The sequence below is a fragment of the Phoenix dactylifera genome, chromosome 3 (assembly GCF_051530095.1).
Source record: "Phoenix dactylifera cultivar Ajwa chromosome 3, Ajwa_hap1_PhDact_Kaust_v1.1, whole genome shotgun sequence".
NCBI lineage: Eukaryota > Viridiplantae > Streptophyta > Magnoliopsida > Arecales > Arecaceae > Phoenix > Phoenix dactylifera.
Genome location: NC_143192.1, coordinates 2,986,634 through 3,002,904, shown reverse-complemented (window position 1 = coordinate 3,002,904; position 16,271 = coordinate 2,986,634). Strand labels below are relative to the sequence as shown.

Here is a 16,271-nt window from a genome sequence, read left to right as displayed (position 1 = left end):
TATAATTTTTTATGCTTTATTTTTCCTAGTGGTATATGAATTAATAATCAAAAAATTTGAGAAAACTAACTATATCTTTTGTGGTTTTAGTGCTTCCATTATTCAGAATTACATGATGGTCGCCCTTCTACAGTACTGTTCAAGGAAAAGCTCCCATGGTTTCTCAATGCATTGCCATCCTCAGATTGTGCTAAGGGTGGCAAAGGAGCTTACACCACTAGTGTGGATCTCACTGGTTTGTATCATGTTCCGTGCCCTTATTGTAACATACAATAATATAATGGTGAATATTTATCCATCATGAACATAAAATAACAATCAATTTCATGTTGTTAGGATATGAATTAGTAGGTTCATTATAGTCAAACTTGACAGTTTGTCCTTCATAGGTTACGAGAGTGCAATTATTCAAGCGGCATCATTTCGTACATATCATACTCCCCTTAATAAACAAGTAAGACAAAAACACCTCTAATTAAATCTTATTAGTTATTACTATATCATATCTAACCTTGTGCTTCTAAACTGACATGATTTGGTTGGGTTCCCCTCAGAGTGACTATGTGAACTCAATGAGAGCTGCCAAGGATTTTAGTTCCAAAATTTCTGATTCTTTGAAGGTATGGTGGATTTTATTATTTTCTTATTAGTGACGTGACATCTTCCTTATCATTTTATAACCAACAAGTTTTCCATAGCACATATTATTTTGGTAGAGTAGGATAAAACTGATCTAAAATCCTAGGAAATTTATATCGTTGAATGGATGCATGCTTATGATGAACTCAAATAAGAATTTTCTTAAGGTCAAGGTTCAAATTTTGGTTTCCAAGCCCCGGACCAAAACATTTGGGAGACCTCATGAAGCACAGTTTACAATTGTAATTTGTAAATGTTTATAGAATAGATTATCTAACACGTAGAAAAAAAAAACTATAGCAGCATAAAAGGAATATCAGCTTTCATTTTCAAAAATGCTATGAAATTTTATGAACCAGTATATAAGATGAAAGCTAGCAGACATCATGTTAGACTATAATAACTTATTCTTAATTCTTAAAAATCTGAAACATATCGCGATGTGATTGTGTCTTAGTTATAGATATTGTTGTTGACTTCCCTTTTTTAAATTACCTTATAGTCTATATCATATCAACTCGATTAAGAACTCTAGATGTAGCCAAAAAAAGGCTATGATAGAAATTCAATTAGAATGATGAAATTAAAATTGTTCAAAGTAGGAATTTTACTTTTCATATAGTTTTAAGTTTTAACTATTTGTGGTCCAACTTGGGTAACTTTACAAATGTAAGATAACTTGTACAGACATAACTAGTATGACAAAAGATGGCAAAAACATAGTTTTACCTTAAATATCTGGAACCTAAGTCTTTAGTTTTTCCAAACCTTCTTGAAACTTGCAAACCTATGTCTCTTTGCAAGAATGCTTCAATTCTTGCAACCAAACCATCTGCTATAGCTAGGATCCCCCTCAATTTATTTTTAGAAGAAGAAAAAAAAAAGAAAAAAAAAGAAAGAAGAAGGAAAAGCCCTAGATTTTGGTACTAGTCATCATGCATCTTATTTCGTTAAGATTTTGGTACTAGTCAATAATGGTTGCCATGAGACCAAGCTTTGTTCTAGATAGATTATGGTTAACATTATCTGGTGCTAGGTTATTGGTATATTCCTATTTTGTTGACAATTTTATGTACTATGGAAATACATGTGTATACTATCATTAATTCTTAATATAAACCTTAATACTATAATTTTGTGAGTTGTTCTTTGGCATGCATACATCAATTGAATTTCATATAAAGAAATGGTTTGAACCAAGGTCCGCCACGCCCCCGGGGGTTCCCCCGTCCCCTGCTAGGCTCCGCCGCCCCTCTGCGGCTCTCCGATGGCGGCCACAAGTCTCCTCCCTCCCTCTCTTCCCCACCCTCTCTCTCCTTCTCTTCGCCTTCTTCATCTCCGGCACAGAACTGGCCTATACCAGTTTCCACGGCTCCGGCGTACCGGTAGCTAGCCGGACCGGTTCGTACCGACTAGTATGGGCCGGTTCGGCATACCCTGGTTTGAATTGTTGTACATATGATTATTCTACTCTAGAAACTTGAAATTACTAGCTACCATATTAGAAAGCCGATTGGAGACTCAACTCATCAAGGTCGAGATCGGCCAAGTCAGGCCAGAGTTCTCAAAAATTAGTTCAAATGTTTGAGATTGGCTAAAATGGTCCAGATTAACTAAAATGCTTTTAGAGATAAGCCAAAATAGAGCAATGGGAAAATGAAGCTATAATGCCATTTGAGATGAAGCCACAAAGATAGGTTGATGTAAAACCATAATTCATATAGAAATGAGCTGAGATAAAGCCAAAATATTGATAGAGATCGATTGATATAAAAAGCCATAGAGATAGACCGAGATATTGCTATAGAGATCAGATAGAAATAGCCTGAAATAAGGCTGAAGTAAATCCAGAATTTTGTAGAGATAGGCTGAATAAAGCTAGTGTTCTTGAGGTCGGCTTAGTGAAGCCAGAATGCCTTTAGAATATGCTTGAAGTATTTAAGATCATCCTATCAAAGACCAAGATAGTAGACTTCAGTCCTCGGAGGCCATCAGGCCTTGAGAGATATTTGTAGTACATGTCCTCAGTTCTCGACATTGTTCGGCCAAGGTAAATTGTGGTCCTTTTGAGGTGGCCAACGGGCCTTGAAGGATGTAGTAGCTATCCTCTATTCTCGACGTTGTCTTGTCGAGGTGGACTGTAGTCTTCCAAGGTGGCCAACGAGCTTTTTTGGGTGGTGTACAGGCCTTTTTGGATGGCCATGGGCCTTCACCCTCGGTTCTTGGTGTTGTCCGGCTGAGGAAACTTACAGCCCTTTCGAGGTTGGACTATGGTCCTCTTTGATGGCCAACGGACTTTTACTGCTAGTTCTTAGCATTGTCCAATCAAGGTGGACTATGGTCCTTCCGAGGTTGGATAAGGGTCCTCTTTGATGACCCATGGACATTTATCGCTAGTTCTTATCGTTGTCCAATCAAGGTGGACTATGGTCCTTCTAAGGTTAGATAATGGTCCTCTTTGGTGGCCAACAAGCCTTTACCATTGGTTCTTGGCATTGTTCGACCATGGTGGACTACGTTTCTCCAAGGTTGGACTATGGCTCTCTTTGGTGTCCAATGGACCCCTAATCGGCTGGGTCTTCTGAAGTGCTAACACCCGGTTGATTAGGCCGAATAAATCTTCTCTCATCCAAGCCTAGGCCCAGCTATGATTTTTCTAAACAAAGTTATCTCCGCCTTCAAGCTTGGTAGCTTTTGTGAATGCATGAAACCTATGGCGTTTTGGCCCTTCAGGTCAGTTATTAGGGAGGAACTAAAACACAATTTTATTAATGGTTAGTAACAAGGGATACAAAATCCAGTGTGATGGTTCTTACTGATGATGTGCCTTAAGGCTGTCAATGTTTTCATGTTTGAGGTATGGATACCCCTCCGAACTTCTCAGGCTTGGTTATTTGGCATAAGTTCTTCGAGTTTAGTGCAAGGCTTCCACTCTCTTCTAATTCTATGGCTTCCTCTTTTCATTGAGCTGATTCTTCAATCTGAACTATTTGATCGCTAGTTGAAGGGCTGGATCTTTAAGCAATGAGTCCTTTGGAGTTAGTGGCGTTACCTCAGTAAGTGATCAATTATCTTGCCTTTCATGGATTTGCCTGTTTTGACCAAAGTTTCTCTGATCATCTGTGTCTCGGCTGAGGTACCCTCATTGAATGAGGGTCACAATCTCATCTTTTAGCTGTACGCAATCCTTAGCATTGTGGCTATGATCGTTGTGGAACAGGTAGTATCTTCTTATGTCCCTCTTCTCAACAAAAGTCTTCATCTTTCGAGGCCAGCTCAAATTCCTCTAATCTTGAATGTCCATCAAGATTTGGTTTCTTAGAGCATTAAGAGAAGTGTACCTCTTGAACATCCAAGATGGACTCCTCGGTCGAGCGGTGCTCCTTTCTTCTCGAATTTGTTTTCTTCTCGGCTCGCCATTCTCTTTACCACTCTCGTGTGTCTTTCCATTCTTTCCTCCTCCCACCTCTTTCTGAGTAGCTATGGCTTGCTCAACATGAGTGTATTTATCTGTCTATGATAGGAGTTCGGCCAAATCTTTGTGAGGCCTTTTCTCGTGCATGAAGCTGAAGCATGAGCCCTTCAGCCTATTTATTACTGTGGCGACTGCAATTGAGTGGACCAACTCGCGTACCTCCATCATCTCAATGTTAAACTAGCTAATGTAGCTTCGGAGGAACTCATCTTTCCTCTGCTTGATAGCAAATAAGATGGTCGAAGTCTTCCTCTGCCTTCTATTACTGATGATGTAGCCAATAAATTGGCGGCTAAGCTAATCAGAGGAACTAATCGAGCTTGGTTAGAGACTCGAATATAAGAGTTGAGTCACCTTCCTGAGAGTGGTTGGGAAGGCCCGATACATCACAGTGTCAGTTGCTCCTTAGAGTAGCATGAGAGCTTTGAAGCTCTCAACATGGTCCATCGGATCCCTGGTACCATTGTAATGGTCAAACTGGGGCATTTTAAGCTTTTTTCGACAAGGGCTCCTCCATGATTTCTTTAGTATAGGGAGGCTTGCTCTTCATCTCCATGTAACCCCTTGCTTCAGGCTTTCACTCTTGTAAGGTTTTGATCTTGTCTTTCATCTCCTTAATTTGCCGCTCGAGTTCCACCTCCCGCTTGAAGACTTTTTTCGGCAGACATAAAGAAGGATTGTCGGGACTAGAAGCTATAGTAGAGGGAGAGTTGAGGCAACCGCGCCTCTGGCCAACATCAAGGTTCTTAGGATGAGGGTGGTTATTGTTTTGCGCTAGGCCATCCTGATGGTTCGACTGGTCAACCGGGGGGTTGACGACCTACTGCTACATATTCTGCATCGCCATTGTGAGAACTTGCACTGCTTCATGAGCAGGTTGAGCTGCTCAATTCTTATGGCTCCTAGAGTCTATAAAGGTTGTTGAGGTCTCTGAGGGATATGTAGGGAGCCATCAGAGTCCAGCTGGGTGGACACTTGACGGTTGTTCCTTTCTAAGCTTCATGGCTTTTCTTCCTTTGTTCCCACAAAGGATGCCAATCTATTGCGTCGATCCTCAGATTGATGATGCAGGCTGCCTCCATGGATCTGCAAGGCAATAAAAGGGTTAGGTGACTCGCTAGATTGGCTTTGACCGGGTCCTTCGATGCTTAAGTCAAAGAGGATTTTTTGGTGGGAAGAAAGGAAGTAGAAGGTATAAAGAGCTTAGTAACAATGATTGTAATAATGTCAAAGGGCTCATGGCATTTTTATAGATGGGATCTCGAATCTTCTGCGAATCGTATCTTAATAGCTTGGAGTTGTGTTGTACTTATTTGGGATTGTGATATAATTGCCTAAAGATTCAGTGCAACTGTGGGAGGTTATTATGGTAATCTTCACTCCCGATGTGATGGAGAGGGCGCCTTTTTGCATAGGGTGGAAAAATCGTCAACCGAGGTAAGAGGATTTGGTCAACTCAGGGAAGATGCTGAGCTGAAGGTATGCCATTGACCTCGGTGATCATATGGTCTTCTCATCCTTCTCCTTGGCTTGATCAAGGGAGACTTGGTTCGGCCGTGTAGAACACCACATCAATTATGAGTTGGACCAATCGGATCATGCCATGTCACCAGGCTCATTTTCCACTACATTACCCTACTATTCTCTAAGTCTATAATATGCATTAATGGTAATTATTGTTTCTATCAAAGGCTAGTTCATGTACTATGGAAAGACTTTGAATTACAAATCCTTACTATTCTCCAAGTCGCTAATTTATTTTATTCATTTTCTAGCATTTCAAATTTAAACACACCTTAGTCGTGGCAACACCTTTGGTTTGTGTTGCATGTCAAACCATCTCACTAACTTTCCCTCAACTTGTCTTAGTAAAATCCAATGGTTGTTAGTCTGCTCCATAGTTTTATTCTAAATCCGCTTTAACATTCTAAGTAATTTTGCTCCTATCTAATGCTTGGGGCCCAATGGCCTTGTGATTGCCTAATAATTTGTATTGATCATATTGCTTGTCATGGTATTTTTGAATATGATGTCCTTATAATATCGATATTTATATTACATAACACTTAGATCCAAGGTCTGCAATCTTGGTACCGGATACCGTATCTACCTTATCGATTCGGTATAGTATAGTACGGTTCTGTGCAGTATGGTACGATACGGTATACTTCTATGCCGAAATAGTTCTCCAACTATTTTTCTTAATTTCCATCTTAGTATGCACCTCGGTATGCCTCGGTACAGGGCGGTATGCCTTGATATGGGCGGTGCAAAGCTTGTACCGACTTGAAGGTGTGTTTTGTGCCGGTACGGTATAGTATTTAGATCATTTCATCACCTCATCCATCTTGGTTTGATCTTATTGGAGACAACTTTTTTCATATATTTTCATTCTCTAATAGGTCGATCTAAGATAATAAATGTACTTTCCTGCAATTTTTTTAAAAATTAAGTTTGACACATGCGATTCCTCTTATATTCTGAAGTTTCAAACCAAGTAATTCGCTTTGCTTCAGCAGTTCAGCTTGATTTCCAAACTATTATTTACATGAAACTCACATTGCATAATCAGTATAACATATGCATCTTATCTTTTCTCGACAACTAACACTGCTATCTAGCGAATACAGACTACACAAGGTAGCCTCCTACATTTTTGTAGGTACTGCACCTGGGCATCTGTAAATACGGGAATTCAAAGCTGGCCATGGCCTATTCCAAGAGGAACTACCTGGTCTCTTGTTAAATAGTTTTTGTACTTTCTATTGCTCCTTCCTGCATGCCTCTAACATTGTTATTGTACCAAATTGATGTTCCTTCTTTATCAGGTCTCACTAATTAACTACAACAATAACCATCTAGTGTTTTCCCACCTATTAGGGGTTGGGTTTAAGGATCCTCATTCCCCAAATATTCCTATTTAGGACTACCTATGATATTTTAAATTTCATATCCTTCCTCACAACCTACACCCATGTCGCCGTAGATCCTTCACTCCTTTTCTTGTTACCGCCTTCAAAATAAATATGAAAAAAGCCATAACTTGGGCACTTTGTCCTCATCATATATTGGAGACGACTTTAAAATATATTCCCATTTCTACTACATTCATCTTGAGCACTTTGAGCCATACAACATGGTAGGCCTTAATATTCTACAAAAATTTATGTTAGTCTCCAAGGTATGCAGCTATTACATAATATTCCAGGTAAACCTCTCCACTTCATCCAACCAGCTCAAATTTTATTACATATATTTTCATCTATGTCCCATTTATTTTGTTTATAAGATCCTAATTCCTAAGTAACGAAATCAGTCACTTTTTAGAATCCATTGGTCATTAATTATAATTGGTATCATATCTTTATTTCCATTTCCAATATTATTATTTTTTCATCAATCAGTCACACTATAATCTGCAAATAACATACATTATGGTATCTTCTAGAATATTGTCATTAAGTTCAACCATAATTAGTACAAAAAGATATAGATTATGTTGATCCTTGATGCAACTCTATAGTAACTGGAGATATACTTGTTGTAATGCAACGACTCCTAACGCTTGTCAATGCCCCAATATGCATGTCCTTAATTATTTTAATGTACTGTTTATGTATGCTCTTCCTTCTTAAAACCCACCAAGTTATTTTTCTGAGTACCCTATCATGAGTTTGTTTTCTGTTATTGTCATTGATTCTGAAGTTCATATGATTGGTCAATTCTTATCCAATACGAGCAATGTTAAAAAGTCAACACCAATTTACCATGGTTGATGTCAAGAAAAGTGCCTTGTGCCATAGATCTCAAGCTTTATACTTAAATGTAACCAAGTGAACATAGTCGAATATATTTGGTTTCTTTGTTTTCGAAGTTTTTATTTGGGTAACTTATAGAAATTAGAATAGATTACAGAATATTTTTTCAAGTAGTATTGTTGTGAAAAATCTTACTTTATATATGTTGGGTAGGTCTTACGATCAATATGTTTTCATTTTAATAAATAATTAGAAGATTAGTTTCTGGTTTTTAAGCCTTATGTTTTTTGCAAGACTAGACATGCAAATTGTATAAAAGGACCTATAAGATAGGGGCTGGAAGAAGAATCATTCGAGGTGATTTGTTTTGAAAGAATGACAGGGTTTCTTTAGGTCAGGTTCATTGTATGTGATCAGTTTTGAAAGGATTAAGGAACATTCTGAATTCTTATGTCTATTGATATTATTGATGCTCCTACTCTTCTGAACCTCAAGTTCCCTGATATTTTCTTCATTAGTTTGCATAATCTGACTTCTGTTATAGAAATTCTATGGACCACCACCAATTACTACCAACTTTTGATTTGGACCTATACCTCATCTAAAGATGTAAAGTTGAAATTTTTTTGGCCTTCTTGAATGTTAGAATCACCGAAAAAACCTTTTCTTCCGTGTTTTCGGTAACAAGACGACAAGCAGATTTGTTGACCTAAACCTTTGTTTCCAAAGGCCTTCATGTCCTACCATTCCTATGCAGGCCATCCCTAATTGGTCATACATTACATGCTCTTAATCTAGTTTTCCCACTAATTTGATTATTTTAGTGTTGTTATAGCATGAATACATTCTACTTGGCCAGATAAATGTCATAGTTGTCTTGTCAACCTTTTAATTGGAAGAGGATGATGAAATTTTTAGATGTAATATCATATGGATATTCATATATTGTGTTTTTGATGCTTTTTGTTTGTTTACAACAAAGTATGATGAGATTTACATAAGCACTTATGCATATCTTTTGATGCAGATGCAAATCTTTCCATATTCGGTGTTCTATATTTTCTTTGAACAGTATCTTGATATATGGAAGACAGCCTTGATTGACATTTCTATTGGCCTTGGTTTGTATTCTCAACACTTTTTCAGCTACAATACTATCAAATTGCGATTAAGGAGCTCATAATGTGATTGTCAATGCATGTTTCATACTTTCTCCTATTTTTAAGTGATTTGTCTGATAGATTGTTTTCATATTTAATAATGTAAATGACCTTTTAGTTTGTGTGCAACTATACTCTTAATCAAGGTTTGCCGAACTAGTACTGGGTACCATACCAACCGGTGACCGGTTCAATACAGTATAGACACATGGTACATGGTGGCATACTTGTGCCTTACCAATATACCATTTCCTTTATTTTTTATTATTTACCAACTGTTATTTTTTTTATTTTTTTTAATGTTTTTAGCATATATTTCATTGATTATGGTTGTTTAATTTACAATTCTAATGTTGTTTTGATGTCTTTTATGCCATATAGGTCTTCATTCTCAACAAGCATCTATAATTGATGAATTAATCCAATTGTGTAACATAATTGAATGCATGATTATCATATAATTGAATACAAAATAGTATGTCAAATGGATTTCAAGTATAAAAAATGGACTAATATTTAAAATTTTATAGAGCACCGATGTCTCTCGTAGACATCAGTATCCTGGTCATAGTCTAGATATATCACTCCATCTTTCTATATAATCTACCACCCATCCCTATGGTCTATAAATTGCACCTCCTAGGTGGCCACGCTAATACTGATCCTCTATTTGATACTAGATTGGCCATCCAAGGATCGAGGCAACAAATCCGACTCATAAGGTGCCTAGAAATGTGGAGCAAGGATCACCAAACCAGTACCATGACCCGTGTCTTCATTTACTGGTATAATACGATATAGGTCCGTACTGTGTCATGCCTGAACGTACCAAAATAAGGAGAGGGAGGAAGAGAAAGGGAGAAAGGAGGGAGGGAGAAAGAGCTTTTAGTGGAGACTATTGGCTCGACTAGGTTTTCACGAGGAGGGTGGTGGTAGGTTACTATGGTTGGTGGCGGAGCTTAGAGTAAGGAGAGGAGTGGGCAGGGGTTAGAGAGAGAAGGAGGGAGGGAGTTTAGATGAGGGTGGTGGTGGCGTAGCTTAGGGTAAGAAGTTCAGAGAGGAAAGGAGTTTAGGCAAGGTTACTATCATTGGTGGCGGAGCTTAGGGTAAGGAGAGAAGCAAGGTTAGAGAGAGAGGAAGAGGGAAGAAGAGAGGGAGTTGCAGCGGGGAGGGTGGTGGTGGGTTACTATGGTCGTCGGCAGAGCTTAGGATAAGGAGAGGAGAGGAGAGGAGGGGAAGGGAGGAGAGAGAGCATCGGTGGTTGACATATCTGGGACCAAGGTTCGCTGCAAGAAATGTTGAACCGGCCCATACCGGCTGGTTCAATCCGTGCTGAACCAGTCCGGTCTCTGACTGGGTTGGTTTGGGTATAGAAAACGATTTCGGCCCCTATGGGGCCGAAACCGTTCGGTACAAGAGCGAACCGAACGAAACCGGACCGGTTCCGTCCGGTTCGGCCAAGAATTGGTGCGAACCGGCACCAAGTCTGATTTGATCTGCCACAGCGTGCCACGTGCGCACTATGACCTTTTTGGCCGATTCGGTATCAGTCCGAACTTGTATCAAACCGGTCCGATGGTTGACCGGCACACCTACCAGTACCGATTTGGCAATTCTTGGCTCGTCATCTCAGTACCGGACCCCATATCAGTGCCACACTAGCATAGTATTGGTACAGTACGATATGGAGTTTTTTTGGTATACCAAATATCGATATGCCATCCGCACCGGTACCGATACCAAACTGGTATGGTACGGTATGCCCGGTACCGTCCGGTACGGTACGGCATGCCATGCCTGGGACGATGGATAGCTATGCTAGTACCGGGGCCTATACTAGTTGCCCGGTAGCACAGTTCATACTTCATACATCCCCATGTCGTTCTGTAGGAATAGCAACATGTAGGGTATCCACAAATTTGTCCTATCATACTCGAACCCATTTAAAATCCCACTACCCGAAGCCATTTCAAATCTGATTAAAAATGTCCAAAAATCCCAAACACGTCCCATCGAAATATGGTAAATCCATCGGGTACATAACAACCTCCCTCCCCCCCCCCCCCCCCGATTAATCTTTATTTGTATCGGGTTATACGGGTCGAGTTGGGTACTCGACTCGGAATTACAAAAACAAAAAAATAAGGGAATAATATCAAGTAAAAATGGGTATAAATAATTTGGCAAAGAGTCTAAATACAAATAAATTTTGTAGCTTAGTGGTAAAGGTAGAGGTTGGATGTCCTTGATATTTGGGGTTCAACTCCCTCCACAATATATAGATTTTTATAAAATTTTATAAAATATGTATATATATTATGAATAATCGTGTTCAAGTAGCGGGTACTTGAGGGGCAAACCCCATATCCATCCAAACTCTACAAGATTTGCTAAACGAGTTCTATTAGGGATTAGGACGGGTCAAATATCCGAAAAAAACCCACCTTGTACTTGTACCTACTATTCCATGCTGGGCCCATACTGACAAAGCAAAGAGGGCGAAAGAGATGGAGAACGGGAGAGGAAAGACAAAGAGAGAGGGGGGAGGGCTGGAGGATTCCGGCGAAGGGCTACGGAGGGTCGTGGAGAGGCAAGGAAGGGCTCCATCCTCCAATTCCCTTGTTTCATTAGAATTAAGGGTCCTAGAGGGCGCTTCTTTTTTATTTTGAAGAAACTAAGTGAAGTCGGTAACCCATTGATATTTAGTTTCTCGACATTTCCTAGTTTTTGTTCTATTTTCTTTGTTTTCTTGTTGCCTTGTTCATTTTCCTCCTCTTTTGATAGTTGAAGGAGAAGAGAGGCTTTGCTTTCAACTGGAGGAAAACAATAGTTGTTTCTTCTTTCTTTTTCCTAATGTTTTGTTTCCTTTTCCATAGTGGCTTCTTACATTCCCCCTCCCTCGCTCCTCTTCATTAATCCATTAATATTATGCATAAAATCCCAATACATGACTCATTTAAATAAATAAAAAATGCGAACAAGACTTTTAAATCCCTAAACTACCCAATAAAATGTGGTTTCATTTCATAGTTTTAATAGCATGAATAGTGTCATAAATAGTACCGGTACATTAACTTGTTCATCAAGCTACTGAAATAAAATATGGGATCTTTTAATTTCATCCCTTATTTCTAAATGACCCTCTAAAAGTTATAAATAAATAAAAGGAAAGAAACATCCAAAAAAAATTGACAACAAGAAACTTTAAGAAAAAGTCCCTACGGTGCATTCTTTAATACATCATAACATGTTTTTGGATCTTCATCAGAAACCTAAGGATATTGACCATTGTTAAATACATAAAGAATGAGGATAATAGGTTTTTAGTAAAAGATAAATAAATTAGAAAAGATAGAGATGTTTTTTAAATGAGAAATTCATTAGATAATTCTTACTGAAGAAAAATATAGATTTGTCAAGGTTCTTTTTGTATATTCATAAAATTGAGGGGGTGGTTGCTTTGAAAAGGATGTAAAAAGTGTAAGGCACTCCATCCAGATGAAACACATTGAAGTTTGGAAAAGCATGAAAGATATTGAGCTAACTTAGCCTGTTACCTTAGATGATGAGATTTTGAAAACCAAAAAAATACCATATGATTGGAGAATGTACTGTGAGGACAGGCCCAAAATGGCCTATATTGGGCTGAAGTTGGCAAGCCTAACCGACTTCAGCCCGAGGCCTGAGGAGAAGCCCTTGCTTCGTCTTCCTCAAAGCGGAGAGGCCACGGAGTCATTTTGGGCACTTATACAGGATCAAGAAACCCAAATAATACCTTCTGGCCATTTTAGGTGAGATTCTGGATTGTTATAAATGGTATTAGAGCTGACACAGTCTACAACTTTGTGGACTAGAGGATACTGCAGCATAGTTTTATTGGGGTTGACTACGAGCCGATCGTGGTGTTTGTGATTAGATTTGAATGGATTTGAATCTTAGCCTAACGAGGACATCAGAGCTTAAATGGAGGAAGTATGTGAGGACCTATGCGGGCTTGTGTTTAGTCCCACATCGATTATTCGCTGGGTAGATCTTGGGTTCTTAAACAGAATCAAGAAACCCAAATAATACCTTTCGGCGCCATTTTAGGTGAGGTCATGGGTTGTTACATGTACATCCTTACTCCAATTATTGGGAATTAAGCTTATAAGTCGTTCTGTGAAGCATGGTTTCAAAAATCACTCGAATGGTATGGGATGATATGATCGGTTCCATACCGTTCTGGTGCACTACGAGCACCAGTATAGGTACAGCCAAGGTACACCATCTCGGTATCGGACCTGTACTAGTGCCACAGTATTACTATGTTGGGATGGTACATTACAAGTCCAGTTCGGCCTACTAAGTGTCGGTACACCCACTCGTACCATATATCGGTATACTACGGTATGCTCTGTATCATCCGATTTCAACGGTAGTGTACTATGGGTACAGCTATATTGGTATGTATCAGCTATAACAGTCTATATCGGTCTGTACTAATATGTGTCAGTGATGCCAATTGTACTGTTGGTACCAAAAAATGTGGAATCATCTCAAACCACTTGATTCGGGGCGTACTGAGCTATGCCGGCGGTGGACCGAGACGGTTCCGACATTCAAAATGAGAAACTAGCAGGAGGAGGAGAAGCAGAAGGAAAGAAAGAAAGAGAGAAGGGGAGGAAGGAAGAGGAAGAGGGAGAGGGGGGAGGGCCGCTGGAGGGGTTCCAAAAGGTGCCGGAGGAGGGGCTCCGCTCTTCGGACCCCTGCTCTAGCCCTTTATGGCCCTTCAGCACCCCTCCAAAGCATGTTTTCTCTCCTTTCCTCCCCCCATATCTTTCTCTCTTTTCCTCTCTCCCATCCTCCCTCTCCCTCGTCCTCTTCTCTGTGTTGGTATGGGCCCAACAGGAATGACATGGGGGCGTACCGAACCATGCCGCCGGCCAATCAATACAGGCTTCAGTACCAACATGGCGAACCTTGGTTGGTACCATGGTATGTTGAACCGGTGCGTACCAGTCGGTTCAGCACGTACTGTACTAGTACCGGGGCCAACCGGTGCAGTTTAGCCATGGAAAATGGTTCGACTAGTTTTCGCTGCGTACCGGTGCGACCTAGTCCGGTTCGCACTGGTACGCGTGGGGCAGTGCCCCCCATGCGTGGGAAAGAAGAACAGGAAAGAAGAGGAAGAAAGAGGAAGAAGAAGAGGAAGAAGAGAAGAAAAAAGAGAATAAAAAGAGAAAAAGAAGACGTACCAGTACTGGGCCTCGCACGAGGAAATGCCCTTCCTTGCTCGCAGGAGAAGGGGGAAAGAGAGAAGAGAGGAGGAGAGAGGAGAAGAAAAGAGAAGGAAGAAGAAGATTCCGGAAGAAGGAAGAAGAGAAGGAAAAGAAAAAGAAAAGAACAAAAGAACAAAAAAGAGGAACGCGGCTGCATGCATCCCGTGCGGGGAAACACATTCCGTGCACGCGGCCTTGCCTGTGGAAGCGCAGGGAAACACGTGGAAGTGCGTCCCGCGCACGCGGGGCAGCGCGCCCGGCCGCGCTAGGAACTGCGCGAGACGAGCGCTGGCATGCTCCCGCTGCGGACTGGGTCAGTACCAGTTCGGTACGGCCCGAACAGGTACCGACTCGGTCCAGGTCGCCATCAGTACGCCAATCGGTACCGGTTCAGCGTACCTTGGTTGGTACTTGGTACTGATGTTTTTTCAATTTTTTGGAAGCATCAGTTTTGGTATGTATTGTCAGTAGTGGTATCATGAAGTTACCATACCATTCTAATATAAAAAAGGTACAATGTTCGATCATGGATGGAAATGGGCAAGTGAGCAAAGCTTTGATAATCTCATATTACCAATTTGCATTTATGTCTAAAAGATAATCAATTGAGGTTATCTTCTTAGTTAGGCAATAGATAGAAAAATATGGAAAAGCAAAGTCTATATAAGACCTTTATTGACTTTGAGGAAGCTTATTATGATAATGTGCCAACCAAGGTTCGCCATCCCAGTACCGGACCCTATACTGGTGCACACTAGCACTGTGTCAATGTGGTACGGTATTGGTGCGAACACTAGTGCCAGGTCACCCGTCACTCAGGTCTACGGTCGCCGTAGGAGGATGGTCCAACCAGTTTGATTTATTTTCGAGTGATTTTATGTTATTTGGGCTTATTAGGGTATTTTGTTATGTAACAACCTTTAGGGTTTATTTTGGTATTTCATTATTTTGAGGGTCTTTTATGAGACTAGTTTCTTTTTAGGGATCTTTTGCATTTTTTGGATCTTATAAATATGTTGGACCGTACATCATTTAGGGTTATGCTATGAATGAAATTGTGATTCCGTTCTTTTAGCTCTGGCATGTGAAACCCTGACCGAGGCTAGGTGCGAAGCCTAGTTTTTTTTTCTCCCTCCTCTCTTCTTTCCTATTTCTCCTCTTCTCTCCTTCTATCTTTCTTTCTTTCCTTGCTGTCCGACATCAGGTATGAGATTTTTTCAGTGTATCGAGTGTTGGTACGCCACACGTACCAGGTACCAGTACAGAACCAGTATGGTACAGTATGTCCCATACCATCCGGTTCGGGCCGGTACGGCAAACCATGGTGCCAATAAAGGTAATTTGTTAGGCTTTTAAAAGGAAAGCTTATGATAAGGTTATTGAATTGACTTAAAAAAAGCTTATGATAAGGCGTCTGCCATCTATAAATGGTACATTGAAATCATTAAAGATATGGATATTAGACTTATGACAAGTGTTAGGTTGATGGTAAAACAATTATATTCCAATCACAATAGAATTGCAGCACAGATCAATGATAAGTCCTACCTTTTTACACTATTATGGTTATGGATGAGCTTATAGCTAAGATTTGGGAAGATGTGCCTTGGTGTATACAATCTGCAGAAAATATAGTGTTGGTTGATGGGAAAAGGAGATAAATGCTAAATTGGACTTGAGTAAGAAAGCTTTAGAGAACAAAGGCTTAAAAATTAGTTGAAAGCTTTAAAGAACAAAGGCTTAAAAATTAGTCGAAAAAGGACAGAGAATAGGGAATGCAATTTTGGTGAAAATAGAGAAGATAGGGTTCCAATTAAGATTGATGAGAAAGAGTTATTACAGAATGATAAATTTCATTATCTGGGATCATTATACAAAGTATTGTGGATAAACAAAGATATATGTAACATGATAATGATTGTTGGATGAAGTGCCAAGATGCTTTTAGGGTATCATGTGACTTAAACAGAAATTTTATAGA

The 16,271-nt window shown here is 39.9% G+C and overlaps 1 protein-coding gene across 50 annotated transcripts in view; it reads left to right on the top strand.

Annotated features, from left to right (window-relative positions):
- Nucleotides 1-16,271, top strand: part of LOC103723575 (uncharacterized) — a 112,224-nt gene that overhangs the window by 85,371 nt on the left and 10,582 nt on the right. For 47 of the 50 annotated variants that reach the window (XR_015976034.2, XR_015976033.2, XR_015976032.2 and 44 more), the window contains 4 exons: nucleotides 91-235; nucleotides 390-454; nucleotides 555-620; nucleotides 8,900-8,993. Coding sequence is in view for 44 of the 50 variants with exons in the window: in XM_088717468.2 (XP_088573594.2) it covers nucleotides 91-235; nucleotides 390-454; nucleotides 555-620; nucleotides 8,900-8,993 (370 nt within the window). In the remaining 6 variants the exon portion in view is untranslated. The remainder of the gene's footprint in view (nucleotides 1-90; nucleotides 236-389; nucleotides 455-554; nucleotides 621-8,899; nucleotides 8,994-16,271) is intronic. The other 3 variants (XM_088717473.2, XM_088717467.2, XM_088717466.2) reach the window with 1 other exon arrangement.